Source organism: Emydura macquarii, unplaced genomic scaffold (genome assembly GCF_026122565.2).
Source record: "Emydura macquarii macquarii isolate MOO-44397 ecotype Brisbane River unplaced genomic scaffold, CSIRO-AGI_Emac_v2 contig_3530, whole genome shotgun sequence".
Lineage (NCBI taxonomy): Eukaryota > Metazoa > Chordata > Testudines > Chelidae > Emydura > Emydura macquarii.
Window position 1 is genome coordinate 8,043,555 of NW_027133667.1, and position 18,412 is coordinate 8,061,966.

Here is an 18,412-nt window from a genome sequence, read left to right on the forward strand (position 1 = left end):
TAGGGAACAATTTACCTTCTAAGGCAAATGGACTAGTTGATCTGCATAGGTCTCTTCTGTTTCTAGCTTTTAAGTTCGATTCACCACGCTTCTCAAATGTATTGAGTGCTGTAGTGAAATCAGATTGCTAAGTATTCATTATCTATTTATTGCTTGTTAAGTGCTGACAGTGTGTTAGCTGTAAGAGATACAGACAATCCCTGCCCCAAAGAGCACATAGTAGAGAAGACAAAGATAAGACCTAGCTCCCAGGGAGCCCCAGAGGAAGGTATACATTCAGGAAATATGCTACAGTGCATTTACTAGCCTTCTATGAAGAATTATTATGAAACAAAACTGTCCTTTTGAAAATAAATGACCAGATAATATTTTGTGATTCACCTACTTGCCAGTTCTCCACATTTGTTAACTCATAACAGGTCTCCTGTGACTAGTCCAAATTAGTGACCTATTGTAAATATTTTCTTGTTTCTGTGTATAGTGAGCCTCCTATTTATAGAGGAATACTGTAGAATGAAAGGTCCCAGTTGTTGCAGTGGATTGCTGCTCTAATCAAAGAGAATGATTGTGATCTTATGGTTGTAGCAGGCAGCTGTTAAGACTCCTGCCCCTCTTCCCAGCTTTGCCATAAAATTGTTGCAACTTTAGTAAAGTCACTTAGAGTTCAGTTTTTAAATTTGGATTCCCCAATATTTGGCACCTAAAATTCATTTTAGGCACCTAAATCTTGTTTATAAATTTAGGTCCTACCTTTAGGTACCTAAGTTTGAACATATAGCCCTTAATTTCTGTGCCTTACTTTTCCCCACCTGTAGAAATGATGATACAACTTATTCCACTGAGTGCCGAGGCTTATTTAAGCCCCAATCCTGCAAACATTTATGCATGTGTTGACTCTTACTACTGTTAGTAATTCTGTTGTGGGAGTATTCCTAGTAGTAAAGTTAAGCACATGTGTAAAGGTTTGTAGGCTCATAACTTCAATGTTTAAATTATTACTGATGTTTGGATAAAGGCATTATAGAAGTGATTGATACATGAGCTTCTACTTGAAATTGACCTGTCGAAATGTCTTCACTATAGAAGGGTTGCTTTGTATGCTGAAGTCTTCACGCTTCATTAAAAATAAATAAATAAATTTACTATTCCCTTAGGTTCTCTTAAAAATCTTAGACCAGTACAGGCAAAAAGAATATGTTGCTCCTCGTGTCCTTCAGCAAATCTTAAACTATCTGAATCAAGGGGTCAGTCATTCTGTAACTTGGAAGCAGATGAAGCCACACATACAGGTCAGTGCAAGAACACGGTTATAAACATTTAAATATCATCATTGCCATGAGCTGGAGTTGAGACTTCTGCTGTTATAAAGGGGCTTGGAGAATCTCTCACACTGCAGTCAATCTGGAAAAAAGTTTGCACAGAAATTACTTTTTTGTTATTTTGTTGTTCTATTTATCTTTTGTCATTGCAGATATTTGTATTTGACTACGAGTTTTGTCCCTTCCAGAACAGCTTTTTTATTTTGCTTGATGCTTTAATGAAGTCATAATCTTATGTTTTTGATTACTGAGTCTTTTGCCTTTGCGTATGATACCTGAAAAGATACTGGAACAAACAATCCGTTTGTAAGCACCTAGAGGATAATTGGGTTATAAGGAATAGCCAGCATGGATCTGTCAAGTACAAATCATGCCACACTAACCTAATTTCCTTTTTTGACAATGTTACTAGCCTAATAGATGGGAGCAAGGGAGTAAGCTGTAGATGTGATATATCTTGATTTTAGTAAAGCTTTCAGCTATCCCACATGACATTCTCATAAGCAAACTGTACTCAGAGAGTAATCATCAGTAGTTCTCAGTCAAATTAGGAGAGCGTATCTAGTGGGGTGCCTGCAGGGGTCACTCCAGTACTAGTCAGTATTTTCATTGATGACTTAGATAATGGAGTGGAGAGTATGCTTGTCGAATTTGCAAATAACATCAACCTGTCCCACATGACATTCATAAGCAAACTAGGGAAATATAATCTAGATGAAATTACTGTGAGGTGGGTGCACAACTGGTTAAAAGACTGTACTCAGAGAGTAATCATCAGTGGTTCTCAGTCAAATTAGGAGAGCATATCTAGTGGGGTGCCTGCAGGGGTCACATCAACCTGGGAGGAGTTGCAAAACACGTTGGAGTACAGGATTAGAATTTAAAAGGATCTTGACAAATTTGAGAATTGGTCTGAAATATGGCTTTCAAACAATTAAAAAAAATGCAAGATTGAAAAAAATAGTTGTGATTAATTGCAGTTTTAATCTCACTATTAAACAATAATAGAATATCCATTTAAATTTATAAATATTTTTGGATGTTTTTCTACTTTTTCAAATATATTGATTTCAATTACAATGCAGAATACAAAGTGTAGAATGCTAATTTTTTATTACAAATATTTACACTGTAAAAAACAAAACAAAACAATCTACAAGTCAAAGCATGAAGGGGGATATGAATGTTTTGCATATCTGGCATATAAATACCTTCCAATACTGGCTACAACGGTGCCATGCAAATGTCTGTTCTCATTTTCAGGTGACATTGTAAATAAGAAGCGGGCAGCATTATCTCCCGTAAATGTAAACAAACTTGTTTGTCTTAGCGATTGGCTGAACAAGAAGTAGGACTGAGTGGATTTGTAGGTTCTAAAGCTCAACATTGTTTTGTTTTTGAGTGCAGTTATGTGAAAAAAACAACTCTATATTTGCAAGTTGCACTTTTACAGTAAAGAGATTGCACTATAGTACTTGTATGAGGTGAATTAAAAATACTGTTTCTTTTGTTTACCTTTTTTCCAATGCAAATATTTGTAATAAAAACAAAGTGAGCACTGTATTCTATGTTGTAATTTAAATCACTATATTTGAAAATGTAGAAAAATATCCAAAATATTTATAATAAATTTAAATTGGTATTCTATTATTGTTTAACAGTGCAATTAGAACTGTGATTAATCATGACTAATTTTTTTAATCGAGTGAATTTGTTTTGAGTTAATTGCTTGACTTAACTGCAATTAATTGTCAGCCCTAGTCTGAAATCAATAGGATGAAATTCAAATAAAGACTAGTGCAAAATATTTCACTTAGGAAGGAAAAATCAAATGCACAGCTACAAAATTGGGAACAACTGTCAAAACAGTAGTACTGCTGAAAAAGATCTGGGGGTTATAGTGGATCACAAATTTGATATTAGCCTTTTCACAACTGAATCAGATTGTTGGCTCATATTCTTCTGTACATGAAGGTGTATTAACGGGAGTGTCGTATGTAAGGCATGGGAGGTAATTGTCCCAATTGGCACTGGTGAGGCCTCAGTACTGTGTTCAGTTCTAGGCACCATGCTTCAAGGAAGATGGGAACAAATTGGAGGGAGTCCAGAGGAGAGCAACAAAAGTGATAAAAATGTAGAAAGCCTGATCTAGGTGGAAAGATTAAAAAAACTGGGCATGTTTAGTCTTGAGTAAAGAAGACTGAGAGGGAGTCTAGGGCTACATTTACACTGATGGCAGCAAAATCGCTGCCGCCAGATCGATCTTTCAGGATCGATTGAGCGGTCAGTGAGACCCGCTCAATCTATCAGGAAGTCAACTGAGTAAGTCCACCCCCTCAAGTAGCGTAGCGCTGAGCGGCTCAGCACAGTGTAAACAGCGCACAGAAGCAGTCAACGTGAGTTATGCAAATTAGTTTGCGTAACTCCCATCGACTGCCGCCGAATTTCCAGGTAAGTGTAAACTAGTCCTCTGTCTTCACACTTGCTAAGGGCTGTTATAAACAGGATGGTGGCAATTGTTCTCCATGCCCACTGAAGGTAGGATAAATAGTAATGGACTTAATCCGCAGCAAGGGAGATTTAGGTTCGATATTAGGAAAAAGTTCTAACTAAAAGAATAATTAAACTCTGGAATAGCTTTGAAGGGAGGTTATGGAATCTCCATTGTTGGAGGTTTTTAAGAACAGGTTAGACAAACACCTGTCAGGGATGGTCTAGGTTTACTTGGGTGTCAGTGCATGGGGCTAGGCTTGATGACTTCTTGAGATCCCTTCCAGTCTTGTATTTCTACGATTTTATGATTGTAACTCTAGAAATTCAAAATTGACTGCACTGTAAAATAAAGCAAGACAAGACATATTGTGAGGGCCCTTGTTTAACCATTTCTTTTGTAATTAGAACATGTAGGAACAACTAAAGAAAATGATTTTCATCTCCATATTTTGTTTTCCTATTGTAAAGGTCCCATGTTTAATTAACTTATCAGAAGATAAATCCCATGTGTGTTAGGAAGCTGAGGGGAGAAAGTAAAAAATATACTTTCATCTTAGTGCCACATTGTGAAATTCTTGCAGAATGATATGTTCTGCTATTATTAGATGTGCCCTGCAGTATATTCTTTGTGTTGCACTGGAGTATGGTGGAGTAAAACTCATTGCTTCTTTCTGAGTCCTTTGAAAAACAAGATGTGTGTATTGTAAGACTATCCCAGTGAGTAAAAATAATTTGAGGACTACTTAAATTAATCGTACTTGTGTATGTAAAGGTACAATGTTTTGTTGTGGGGGGGGAAGTATACTTGAAATAAGTTTTCTGTGCACTTGAACATATTTGATTTCTCTGCTCTTAGAGTATATCTGAAGAAGTGATTTTCTCCTTAATGTGTTATAAAGATGAGGATGAAGAGCTGTGGCAAGAGGATCCATATGAGTACATTCGCATGAAATTTGGTAAATATTTGTGCTTAGTGTTTGCTCTCTGTTTTCGCTGTAATTGTGCATTATTGGTCCCAGTAGTTCCAAAACTGTATTTGCCATTATGCCACTGTAGCTGTATCTTCACCAGAGTTCAAGGGAGACACTAAAAGTGAGATGGATTGTTCTATAAAGCCTACTCTGCAATTATAAGTTTGAGTAAGCTAGTTTTGTCCATTTAAATAATGTGCTATATTTATAAGATCGGCACTAAAAAGGTTGCTTACTCACTTCAGATAAAGCTTGATTGTTCACTTTATTCTTGCCCTTCCTCCCTTGCTACTTGGGAGCCTAACACATGTTTTCTTAGGTTCCCCCATTTTACTTACTTCAAATGCACCTTTAAGGCTCTGTACTGAATCACTGTTATGCTTAGACATAAGACCCTACTGTTAAGCAGTGCAGCTCTAGTTGACCAAAGGGGGACTGCCATACTCCCTCCCTGTTGAAGGTGGGTACATTTTGAGTGCCACTTATTTTTATTAAACATTTCTTTAAATAATTAGAAATACGCATTCTCTCAAAAAACAAATGTGAGAATTAAAGTATAAATTGCATTGTGCCGTATTATGAGTCCCTTACTCCTCTTTCAGGAGTAATCCTACTGGAGAATAGGTTTCTTTTAATAGTATAGGAAATCTTGCTGGAAAAGTTGCCACAACTAAGAATCACAGAGGTAATTACGATTTAAAACAAAAAACCTGGTTGACTTTTGGCTAGCATTTATAAAAAAAATGTCCTTTAGGTTTTTCTTGGGATATAGAAAATAAAACCTAGAAAGACATGATATGGAAAAATAAGGCATCATTAAGATATTCAGGGAGCAAAAGTGTAACCAAGACTTCAGCATCTGAATCCAATTTTTCATGTATGAGCATTTAGTTTTTTTCTTTTACAGGCAAAACAGTTAGACTTTGCATTTTCCATTTGTAAAAGGAAAAAAGAATGAAGTTTAGGGAGAAATACTTAGGTTTGGGAACTCAGTTCTGATGATATATTTAATATGCTGCATCTGTTATGACTGACTTTGGAGATATCAGGAAAAATAGAAATTGCCTTCTTATTTTTAGACCTTGTTCATTATCCCATCTGTTATCTGATGTTGCAAAAAATGAAGGGAACACTTCAAATTCATGTAGCCATATTTTGCAAAATAGGCAAAATTTTATAGGGTGTACAATACACTTGCTGCGTGTTTAGGGGAAGATTAGTTACAATCAAGGATGTAAAAAAATTCAGCTGTTTCAGTTCTTTGGCATAGCCATAGATGCAAGAATACCCTAAATCCAAATACATTTAGATTTAATGAAGTTTTTTATAAGGTCTACTTTTTCTTCTAGTGAAATCAAACTATAATGGACTTCCCTGATATACACATGGTACTGCAGCATTTTGATGCTGTTACTGTAAATGCCACCATTAAAAATTTTGCTGCCATTTACTACACTGTGATATCTTACATACGACAGAAAAAATACATCTCCCAAAATTGACAAAATAAACACTGGTGAAAGGTGACCTTGACTCAGTTGTCTTAGTTCATAGGATGAGGAAGACCATGAATCAATAATGTTTTTTTGCCAGCCTGGTTCTGTGACATCCATCCACAGCTCTTACTCTACTATACTGGAAAACGATCTCTGAGAATTTTATTATTTAATTGTACTCAGTGACTGAAAACACTTTCTTTAAACGTTAGATGTGTTTGAGGATTATGCATCCCCTACAACCGCAGCCCAGAATCTCCTCTACACTGCAGCAAAGAAGCGAAAAGAGGTACTGAATTATTATTGTTAAAAATTAGTCTTTCTTTAAAGGGACATCTGTCTATCTCAAATGGTTCTGTATTCTTCTCAGGCCTTGAAGAATCTACGCTCCACTGGATGAGTGTTATCAACTTCTCTGTCATCAAAACTTCAATTTCTATTTTTAAATTGAATTTCTAGCCATTGGTTGCAAGGATTAACCTTCCAGATGTGAACTGAGTGTGAACAGATGCAGTAATATCTTCCCAAGTCTTCAGGCAGACAGCCCCAAAGTCTCTGGGGCTCGAGCTTCCCACGTTCCAACAAAAGGAGAAATGGACCTGATTCACATTAGTTTTCACTGTTGCTATTTAGAATCCTGTGGGCAGCCATGAAACTGACAAGAATCAGATTGGTTTCAGACTGCTGTTTCTTGAGAAAGCTGTGGGCAGGAGCAGCAGAAACAGTCATGAGAACTACTCACTGGGGAGGCAGAGCCTAGAAAGGTTGGGCGTTGGATAAAGTAGCACAGACTCCTATACTCCGTCAGTGTGCAGCAGCCAGAAAAGCTCTTGGGTGGCAAGAGAGAATATTTCTTCCTACCAGCAGCCAGAACTGAGGAATTCAAATGTATTATTTACCTACTAGCCAGAGGCTAATATGTCAGACTGTTCTTGGTGCTTGCTCAGAGATAGCACTTTGGTAGGAATCCGAACATCCTCCCCTTTCCCAGCAGCGGGGGGGGGGAGGTTGATTTCTCACCTGACTGTTGCCTCTGAACAGCAAGGGTGTCCCCCTATTTTCATATCGATCTTTGGCTAATAGGTGTACTCTTTTTGGTTATGATAGTAACATTCTCAACATTGTGTGAGGGGTGGGGATAGGAGGGGTTAAAGAAGGGTGGATAGAAGAGAGCTTGATGGTATATTAGAAAAAAATTGCAATATTTAGAAAGTTGGTGAGAGAAGTAACAATTTATGTAGGAGAGGGTAAGGAACACAGTGTATGGAAAAAGACACTGAAGACAGCCAGGAAAGGATAGACCATGAATTTTAATGAGGGAAGGGGGAAAAAGATCAAAACATTGAATGAAACCTGGAAAGGACAGATGCTATGAGGAAAGCAGGAGAGATGGAGTAAGTTGCATTTTACAGTGTGTTAAGTTGATTGGCAGTGATGTTAACAGTGGTGCATGATAAACAGGATATGATTATTTTTATTCTCTTTAATGGCAAGGTTTATGATTTTGTGGGGTGTAACAGGACAGATACTTTCCATCCTGGTCTTTCAGGCTGATAGGTCTCTGAATAAATTTTTTAAGCCCTGGTTATCTTTCTAGAGTAGTTGGCTGGAAATGGATATGAAACTTCCCTTTCCTTAAAACCAATTTTTAAAAATTAACCTTTTAAGGCAACGTTAAGACTGAAAGCTATAAACACAAATCAAGAAATTCAAATGTTAAGCATCTCAGAGACCGGTATACTTTTCCATGTTGACAGATGCATTTTTCATTGTTAGTTAATTTTTTTAATATATATCTTAATAATATAGTCAAGCAAAAATCTTCACCAAGCTGCAGTTAGGGCTGTAAATATCTGTCAATTAGGTAGAGAAAAAGCCTTTAAGGTAGTGTTGTGTTTTTTCTCAGAGAACAGACATTATCCTGAAAAGTCTGTTTAGGTTAGACTGCAAAAATCAAGAATTAAAAAGTGTAAAGATGCACAGTTAAGGGTAGTCATGCAGCTTTGTCTGTGCCCTTGTTCTGACCTACCTTTTTGTGCAAGATGAAACAATTTGAGTTTTTGATATATACGTCAATGTGCACTTCTGCTTTGAGAAGTGACTGTAAGAATGGCACCTTCCTGTGGACCTGCTCACTTTGTGTATTCAGAACTCTCTCTTCTGATTTTAGTGACTTGAAGTACATAGATAAGATGGAGTGAGCTAGATTTGATTCCTTCATTTGCATGTTTGTTAGAATTATTTACTAAATTCTGAACAGCTGAAAGGGGAGGGATAGCAAAACTTTAAATGAGGACCTATCTTTTCTGTAGAACTTCCATTATTTCTGGTGACATGTGAGAAGGAAAGAAGCCAGCCTGGCCCTGAATGCCTAAGGTGACTTTGCAGAGCTAGTAGTTTAGAACAAATTAACTATGTTTGATATGGAAGTCATTTGAGACACAATAAACGTGACGTATCAGGCTGCCATTTCTAGAGTAACTTTTCAGAGTAGAACTAAGCCTGCAGTTCCAAACACTTAAAAATCTACTTTACTTGTATAGATTGATCTTTTCCCTCACCAGCCACAACATGATTCCTTGCCTGCTGCCATCCCCATTGTGACAGTCTGCATTGGGGTCTTTATTACATGAAGTCTGCAAAGCATATATAATGTATGCGAAACCATATTAAATAAATGATTCTGCCAAGAGACCTTTCCAAGTCTTCTCAGACACAAATCCTTGTCAAGATCAATAGATTGGTTTTAATCTGGAGTTTCTAGGCCAAGCTGTTCTGGAATTCATATAAGATGAGTCAGAAAAGAAGTTAGAAAGAAATTTAATAAGTGAGATTACTGCACTGTTTGAACCCCTGTCTCTCCAAAACACTTCTTCTAATTTGCTTCAAGGTTTCCAAAAAATTGTACCTTACTTATGATTACTAATGTGAAATTTCAGGCAGATGCATCTGACTTTGACAAATTTGAGGGCTGTGATTAAAAAGAGAAATATAACGGGGCTTTCCACATTAACTGGAAAGAGACTGCCATGTTCCCATAATACTTTATGGACTATGTGGGCTAGTTCGCAGTGATGTTATATGAAAGCTTTAAACTCTTGAGTTTTCAAACTTTAAAAGAGAGATGCTAATAAACAAATTTGATTTTAATAGTGCAGTGACACCACATACAGCTTATCCTCCATTTTCTGTTTGTGTCTTACTATGTTTAGGTATTACCGAAGATGATGGCATTTTGCTATCAGATCCTCACAGAACCAAACATTGACCCTAGGAAGAAAGACGGAGCATTGCACGTGATGGGATCTCTAGCAGATATTTTACTGAAGGTAAATAGATGAGGGCACATAATATGTATATGCTCGCAATCAGTTATCAGCTCTCCTTTCTAATTTAAAATAATAATTTTTAAAGTGTGGCAAGCCCTGAAGCACACTTGTGAAGTGATTTTTTTTCTGTAAAATACCAATCTCAAGTCCTTCTTTAAAAAAAAAAAAATAAGTAAAATTACTTCAACCACTTCTTTCTCTTTCCATTTTACACCCACCCCTTTCTCTGGCTACCTGCCTTGTTACAGAACAGTTCCTCATGCTCTCCAGCAATACTGATGAAATAGGACCATGTTACAAAACATGTTCCAACAACAACTGGAACTTTGGACACACTGATTAGCATAACACTTGTGCACAGCAAAATGCAGCTCCATGGTCTGGTGCATTTTCTGGTTCTGTAAAAAATGTTTAAAGTGTTCCAGCTATAAGTTGTTTAGCCTGCCAGCCTCCCGTCCTTCTATATGTGCCTCTCACTCCCATGTCACGTATTAATGGGATAGAATTAATTCATATGAAGGCAAAGAATGGTTTTATCTGTCTAGCATTAGAAACTTAAAATGGGTTACTGAATAATACAGTATATCCAAAAGTAAAGTGTTCTGGAACTTAATTTTTGGGGTTTTTTTTTTTTTCGACAGAAGAATGTATTCAAGGATCAAATGGAGCTGATGCTACAGAATCACGTATTTCCATTGTTCATGTCTAACCTGGGGTATCTCAGAGCTAGAGTAAGTTCACCAAAGTTTATAGACTGCAATATTTGTCTGATTCTTTTCTTTACAGGTTTATATTATTCTAAATAACAGACTGAAATGGAGCAGTTCCCCCACAATAATATATTTCCCAGCAACTCCATTTTACAGAAACTTTTTCAGCATTTTGATCTGAAATGATATGCAAGTAAAACTTATTTATGAAGTTTGATATTCTAGGTGATCCATGTCTGTATGGCCCACTTTCAACTCACTGTTTTGATCAAATTGGGAAAATTGAGCATTGGATATGTGATCTGTGGCCGTCATTGTATGATCATTATATCCAGTTTTGTGTGCCACACTTTTAAGAAAGACGTGGGTAAATTGGAAAGAGTCTAGAAGAGAGCAACAAAAATAAGAAAAGGTTTAAAATACCTGGCCTATGAGGATAGGTTAAGTATTGGGCATGTGTAGTCATGAGAAGAGATGTCTGAGGAGGGACCTGACAATTCTTCAAATATGTTTAGCACTGTTATAAAGACCAGTTGTTCTCTTTGTCTACTGAAGATAGGACAAGAAATAATGGGTTTAATCTGCAGCATGGAGATTTAGGTTTTTTAATTAGGAAAAGCTTTCTAACTATAAGGATAGTTAAGAATTGGAATAGGTTACCAAGGGAGGTTATGGAATCTCTGTCATTGGAGGATTTTAAGAATAGGTTGGTCTTGGCATACTTGGTCCTGCCTCAGCAGAGGGTGATGGACTAGATGACCTCTTGAGGTCCCTTCCAGCCCTTCTTTTCTATGGTTCTAAACCCAAATCCAGTTTTCAGAGAGCAGTTAATGCCACTTTGAGGATTGGCTGAGCTTAATCCCTAAACTATTCTCCTCTTGGCCCACCTCAATCAGTAATAAGTTATTCATTTTCCTGCTAATTTTATATCTCATTGCTTAGAGTCATAGTCTTTTAAAATAAATCCCAAGATTTCTTGTTCCTGATAGAAGTTTAGTATAACAGTTATTTTTATATATTGAATCTATAGAAGTGTGGGGAAAGGCGTGGAAGAATCACTTTAGTGTGAAACTTGCAGAGTATGTGTTATTGCATGTATATTCTCTAAATGTGCAAACAAAGGAGCAACAATTGCAAACAGAACTGTCAGCATGTAACTACAATTCTTTAAAGAATGCCATAACTGCAATAGCTCCTTACTTGCTTTCTTCTCTTTCGGCAGTCCTGCTGGATTCTTCATTCATTCAGCACTTTAAAATTCCACAACGAACTCAACCTAAGGAATGCAGTAGAGTTGACAAAAAAGAGCTTGATTGATGACAAGGAAATGCCTGTCAAAGTAGAAGCTGCCATAGCTCTTCAGGCATTAATAAGCAATCAGGAGCAGGGTATGTTACAGTGGTTCATTATTTTCCTTGCATAAATGACATGTTGCTATAATTTGCTGTGGATATATCCAAACAGTTCTTGCATTTAGAGATATAGATCATTGGAACACTTAGTCACATTTAGACACATTCATTTACTCATTAGTTACTATGTACATCATGGAATGTTGGCTTCAGATTTTTCTGACAGGTCTCTGAACAAATGAAAACTGAATCAACACGATTTATTTACCAAACTGAATGGAATCTTATTTTAACTTTGAATTGAATTGAAACAATGGGTATGTTTTGGGCCAGATACTAGGTATGCATGTCTCCCATAGAAGTAGATCTTTTCTGTGGACAGAATTGTAAGTGGTGGGTGATGTATGAGTATATAAACTATTTAATATGTTTGCAACTAAAAAGTACAATCTGTTCGACTGACTCAACTTTTATTTGAAATGAATTGTTGTGAGAGTTTTTGCATAAGGGAACAGTAAGGGCTCTGATAACTGAGACAGATGGTATGATTTTTATGAAAAATTGATTTTTCCTAGTTTTTTTTTTTTTTGTCATCTTATTAGCCAAGGAATATGTGAAACCATATGTCAGGCCTGTTATGCAGGAGCTGTTACACATCGTTAGAGAGACTGAAAACGATGATCTTACGAATGTTATCCAGAAGATGATCTGTGAGTACAATCAGGAAGTAGCTACCATCGCTGTTGACATGACACAACACCTGGTAAGAAATAGTAGAACAATATTGTAGGCCTAGTTATAGGCCTAGCTTATCAAACATTGTTGCAAGCTTTGTTTGAAATGAGCCTTTTTTTTTTTTTTAAGGACACTGTCAGGATTAAAATCATAATTTAAAAAAAATTCCCATCTGTATTGCTTACAACACCTTTGATTATTTAAAACAAAGAATCTTTAAAATTTGCTTTGCTTTTCACAGTTTATTCTGTTTCCTTTTGCATTTCAGTTTGGATGAGGAAAATAGATCAGTCATTTAGTTTGGTGTGTTTCAATTTTAGTCTTTCACTCTCTGCCTATTCATGCATTAGAATGATGGCATCAAATTCTGGTCTGCGTACACTGCATGTGTTAGCTCCAGCATAAGCTATTTTCACTGATGTTTTTAAAAATACTTTATTGAAAACCTATCTATCAATAGTAACTTTTTAAAATCCCTGCTTTTTCCCCCAAAATGTAAATTTGGGAGTGAAACTACCTGACAGTTTCTCTTCAAAAAATTAATCCTGAAAAGTACAGCGGTTTTGGCTGTTTTGATAGCTGTTGCTGTTCTAAACAAGCCAGGATAGTAGCTTTGATTATTTAACTTTTTTTAAGTGACTTGCCACTGATAGGTTTATCAGAAGAGGGAGGAGAATGTTTTTCAACTTCCTAAACTTACCCAGTTCCTTTATCGAAATATCAGGCGTACTTTTCACTGCTGGTGACTTCATCACAGACGTTTTAATAATTTGAGGACGGTGCAGCCACTTCATTATTGGTCAAAGAGGAATCCCTCTTGTTCCTACAAGGCAAGTTTGAAGTATGAGTTGCCTCTAGAAGATTTGGTGTTTGCTTTTTTTTAATTTTTATTTTTAAGGCTGAGATATTTGGTAAAGTTCTTCAGAGTGAAGAATATGAGGAAGTGGAGGACAAAACCGTGATGGCGATGGGCATCTTACACACCATTGACACTATTCTAACTGTTGTGGAAGATCACAAAGAGGTGAGATTACTCTCAATTATACATCTAGTCCTCCTTTCTTTTATTCATCACAACATGCTATTTTATTTATATATTAAATTGCTTGAGTTGAAAAGAGCATGTAATAGTTATATAACTTGTATATAGCATACAACTAGGTCCAAAAAAGGTCAGTTGACTTGCCCCAATGTCACACAGTCATTTGGTAGTTCTGAGCTCAGCTGGCATGACAGCACAAAGATGTTTTGTCCTAGATCAGTGGTTTTCAAACTGGGGTACACGAGCTCTCATCAGGGTGTATGCGAGAAAAATCCTGTAATGGCAGACATGCATTTTATTTAGTACAGAGGTTTTCAAACCGTGGGTACGCCCCCCTAAGGGGGGCACAGAGGAACATTGGGAGGCCCAGCCATGCACAGCAGGGCTCAGAGAGGGGGCTCCACCTTCAGACTCAGCTCGCGCCAGCCCCCCCCCTTTGAGTTATAATTTTTGGTTGCGCCCCCTCACCCTCCCAAAAAAACCACAGACAGGCTGGGTGGCCCGCTGAGGTACTCCTTCCCTGAGCTCTGCTGTATGGGTCTGGCCTGAGCCATCTGGTGTCACCACTCGCCCCCTGAACATTCTTCCACACTCCCTTAGGTGGGCGCACCCTCACAGTTTTGAAAACTTCTAGAAGCTGTTGCCTAAATGAAAGGCAGAAATCTGAGGGGGCACGTGATCCCCTATGCATTGCCTCTGCCTACCTCAGATGGGGGTGTGCGGTAGACTATTTAGAAAGGGGTACACAGTCTAGAAAGTTTGAAAACCACTGTCCTTAACCATGCTGCTTCCTTGGTTATACAAGTTCTTATCACAACTATTAAAAGTGATTAATCTAAAAAATATATTTACTTAATATCAATCTGACAAGAAATGTCTGAAAAGATTTTATTGGTGACCCCTGCATTTCGTCTAGGATTTCAAATCTAGGATTTCTTCAGTTTTTCATAAAAGCTCTTTTTCCCTCTTTTAAGAAATAGAATGGAATCTAGTATCCAAAATGTGCTTTAGCACTGGTAGCCTGAAATACTGTTCTTTGGGGTTTGTTCAGCTTTTAGTCTAGTGGGCATCTGTGTTAGTCTTTTTGTGAGAACTTAAAAGCTCACTGCTTTTATAGTGTGCAGCACAAGATAATGTTTAACATTTATCTCAGGATCTCACAGCACTTCTCTGTCTTCTTTTACACATCTATGAACAATACAATATACTGCCTTTTTATGGAAATAGACTATGGCAAGATTTGAAAAAGAACCTAAAATTAGACTCCTAAATCCATGTTTAGACATCTAAAGAAGTGGCCTAAAGAACTCCATTGGCCTACTTATGCTTCCGTTTTACAGCTTGTGCTATGCTTAAGAGGTTTGCTAGATTGGGGGCAGAGTACTCTGCACATTGCAGAAGTGAGCTCTGAATGAATGTCACTGTTAATAAAATTAAATATCCATGTTTGCTGGGTTTTATGTAGGCTTCTAATGTGGACCTACACTTCTCTTTTGTGACTCTGAGTGTTTTCACTTCCTAAATACAGTCTACCTGCCCAACTTAGCTAATCACAGTAAAACCTCATTCCAGCAAATGGCTCCTTTTTCTCCAGCCCTAACACAATCATTACTGTCTTCTGGGAAGTTCTATACTGGACGCAAGCAGGAACATTGCTTTTTTTTTTCTTTCCCTCCCCTTGTTTTTTTTCCTCTCACCCCACTCCTTTTCTTCCATCATCAGCCCCACAAGGTTTTTGTGCAGCGGTCTCTCCTCAGACCCTTTAGATGCAGCTGCTGGAGCAAGGGGGGTGCTCTTCCAGTGTGACAGAGCCCTCAGCTAGTGTATGCATAGCAACCATTTGTTGGGAAATATTAAAATGATGATCAATCTGTAGTAAACAGTTCTAAAAGAGATTTTTGGGGAAACTAATTTTTAAAATAGGTGGGTACTTACAACTCACTGTGTCCCTGTAACATTGTTATGATGGTTGAAAGCATTTAAAGCAGGATGGAAACTCTTTTCCTTTAAGAACTGCTTAGTCAAACTGAATAAGTCAAGTGGATGGATCAAGTTACTCTGATTCTAGCTTTTTAAATAAACCTTCTTATTTTTATTTCAGATAACTCAACAGTTGGAGAGCATTTGTTTACAGATCATTGGCCTCGTTTTGCAGAAACACGTAATAGGTATATGCAGAAGCTGACTTTTTGAAGTATCTAGTTTGTTTTATGTGGCAGAAAAAAGTTACTAATGCAATATTCTTAAATCTAACAGAGGAAATATTGCTGTCTTCCTGCTGAGTACTTTGTCAGTGACTTCAGCTTAGGCTTGAATGAGCCACTTCTCTCAGGACTAAAGGAAGTTCATTTTTAGTTCTGATTTGTGTATCTTGATCTCTTATTTTCATGCCACTAGAATTACTGTAGTAAATTACATTAACTTTCATTGTCTACTGTGTATTGGAGCACTGAAAAGCACTAAATGCAGTTCCCTATGAAATTTTAATTTGATTTGAAATTAAGGGGAGGTGACCTTTTGATTACATTCACTCTCTTACCAGTTTCCTATATTAAAAAGCTTCGGAGTGTTATGGCAAAGCCTGTAAATTAAAGCAAAGGCTGAGTTGATGGGAAAAAAAGTGCAAAAAATGTTTTAGAAACAATTCTGCAATACACTGGTAATGCATTTTTTTTCAGTGCTTATAAGCAACTAAATACAATGTGATGCCTTTTTTTTTTTTTTTTAATTTTTCAGTCCATATTCTTCCATCTCTTACTATATAACATTTTACCTTTCCAAAGCTAGCTGCTCGTTGCTGTATGGCCTGAGGGCATGTGTTTGAGAGATTATGGTATTTGCAAGCAAAACTTCTCTTTTACAGACCTCTACCTCAAATTTTCTTCTCTTCAGAGTTTTATGAAGAAATTCTCTCCTTGGCATACAGCTTGACGTGCCAGATGATTTCCCCTCAAATGTGGCAGCTTTTAGGTGTTCTATATGAAGTTTTCCAGCAGGATTGCTTTGAATACTTTGCAGGTATGACTGTTCCTGAGCTGTAGTGCATTGTAATTGTTTGCAGATGCAGCTTCAAAAAGCTGTCTTACAAAGTTAATTACTTTTAGTCTGCATTAGTCAAAAGAGCACATGTACTTGGGCCTTGCTGTGAACACTACTGTACAACACAGTGAGCTAATGCCATTGTTCTTTGCTTGGCGAAACTTGGCCAAATAACTCAGTTTTACAAATTGTAGAAGGTCCAGAGCTCAAAGGAAAATCCTAAAAATTACGAAACTATCATACATTCGCTAAAATGTAGTTAGGTCTATTCTAATTCTTTTTCACTTTCTGCATTTTTAAACCCTATCCTGCAAAGGTGTCTGCTAGCACAGATGTATGCAGAATCTTTGGGGCTCCTGTCATGCTCAGGGATCTAAACTAATAGATCCCAATGCAATGTCAGGACCTTAATGGTTAGAGCTTTGGGGTGTTGCTTTTAAGTAAAACCTTTTCTTCTTTTTTTAGATATGATGCCTCTCATGCACAATTATGTGACCATTGACACTGATACTTTACTGTCTAATCCAAAACATTTAGAAATCATTTACACTATGTGTAAAAAGGTAAGACTTTTATTCCTTGTCATAGTCCTCATCCCTGATGTTTGAGCATCAGATAATCAAAATAAGAGTGACCAAACCTTGCCAGTTGGTGGTGGTTTATTGGTCAAAGTGAAATAAGCCTTAGCTCAGTTCCCAGTAGACACATCACAGAAACCACTTCCATTGTAACTGATAACCTCATCAGAGAGGCCACAGATTAAATGGACATGGAAATTGAATTCCCCCTTTCATCCTTGAAGCACATGAATAGACCATTGTGGAAGATACTTGCCAATTTGTTGCTCATGTTGCACCTGTTCTGTGGAAAACAGGACTTCACTTTGCCAGGCTGTTGACCTGCTTTACTCACCAAAACTGAAATCACATGGTAGAAAATACCAATTATCAAGGATACTCAAAATAATAACTTTTAAAATAAAGTTTTCCTCAAGAAAGGAACAAGCACTGAAACAACATCATGGAAAATTGTTAATATTTGTAAAGAATTATATGGATTTTGCAAACTCTAATGTCCCAGTGTGAATCATCTAGTCTTGTTTGTACCACTTCAACATGGTTTCTTTTATATACGTCTCTCCACGTGCATGTACATGGGCACTCTAAGTGCATGTGTGTATGTGTATTTCCACAGCAGATTGCATACAGTGTTATTGGGCTGAATTATCATTCTTGTTGTTAGGTATTAACTGGAGATGCAGGAGAAGATGCAGAGTGTCATGCAGCCAAACTTTTAGAAGTAATTGTTCTTCAGTGCAAAGGACGGGGTATTGACCAGGTAATGTATTACAAACAGCTTTTCACTTTTTATAGATTTGATGCTGTGTGTACACGTCTATATAAATGCAACCAGACTCATGGAGGTTAGTAGATGAAAAATGTGGGAAATGAGATGTTCTAAATGGAATTGTCCTCCAACACACTGACTATGCAAAGCATGTAAACTAGTTCAAGAGAGTTTTGGATTTGTTTCTGGTGGAGGAGATTAAAGGACATGGCATCTTGGAAAAGCAAGAAAATGGGATTTAAGCTGAACAATAAAGGAATGGTACCTTGGGTAGGATTCTCTTTCTGTTTCCTAAAATTTTTCCTCATTGCACTGCTTGTTTTGAATTGAATGAGAAATGTGAATACATTGCTATGATTTAGAATTTAATCATGCAAGTCAAACTACTAGCGTTGTTTCCCACAGCAACATGAACTCAGATTTTTTTCTTATTAGTGCTGTATTTTGAATTGCTGTGTATGCTACAAAATGTATGACTTAATCCAGCCATACTGCAAATAGAATGGTTGCTGTGATTACCATAACTACACATTTCCTGGATCTTTGTATATACCTTTTCAATTGCTATCTGGATTACTC

The 18,412-nt window shown here is 37.0% G+C and overlaps 1 protein-coding gene across 1 annotated transcript in view; it reads left to right on the forward strand.

The window, feature by feature from the left end:
- The window catches only part of IPO8 (importin 8), a 55,249-nt gene that overhangs the window by 23,295 nt on the left and 13,542 nt on the right, over positions 1-18,412 (forward strand). The window contains exons 9-20 of the mRNA XM_067536258.1: positions 1,155-1,289; positions 4,669-4,768; positions 6,492-6,568; positions 9,492-9,608; positions 10,250-10,339; positions 11,541-11,706; positions 12,273-12,433; positions 13,304-13,429; positions 15,549-15,615; positions 16,340-16,465; positions 16,952-17,049; positions 17,729-17,824. Coding sequence (XP_067392359.1) covers positions 1,155-1,289; positions 4,669-4,768; positions 6,492-6,568; positions 9,492-9,608; positions 10,250-10,339; positions 11,541-11,706; positions 12,273-12,433; positions 13,304-13,429; positions 15,549-15,615; positions 16,340-16,465; positions 16,952-17,049; positions 17,729-17,824 — 1,359 coding nt within the window. The remainder of the gene's footprint in view (positions 1-1,154; positions 1,290-4,668; positions 4,769-6,491; positions 6,569-9,491; positions 9,609-10,249; positions 10,340-11,540; positions 11,707-12,272; positions 12,434-13,303; positions 13,430-15,548; positions 15,616-16,339; positions 16,466-16,951; positions 17,050-17,728; positions 17,825-18,412) is intronic.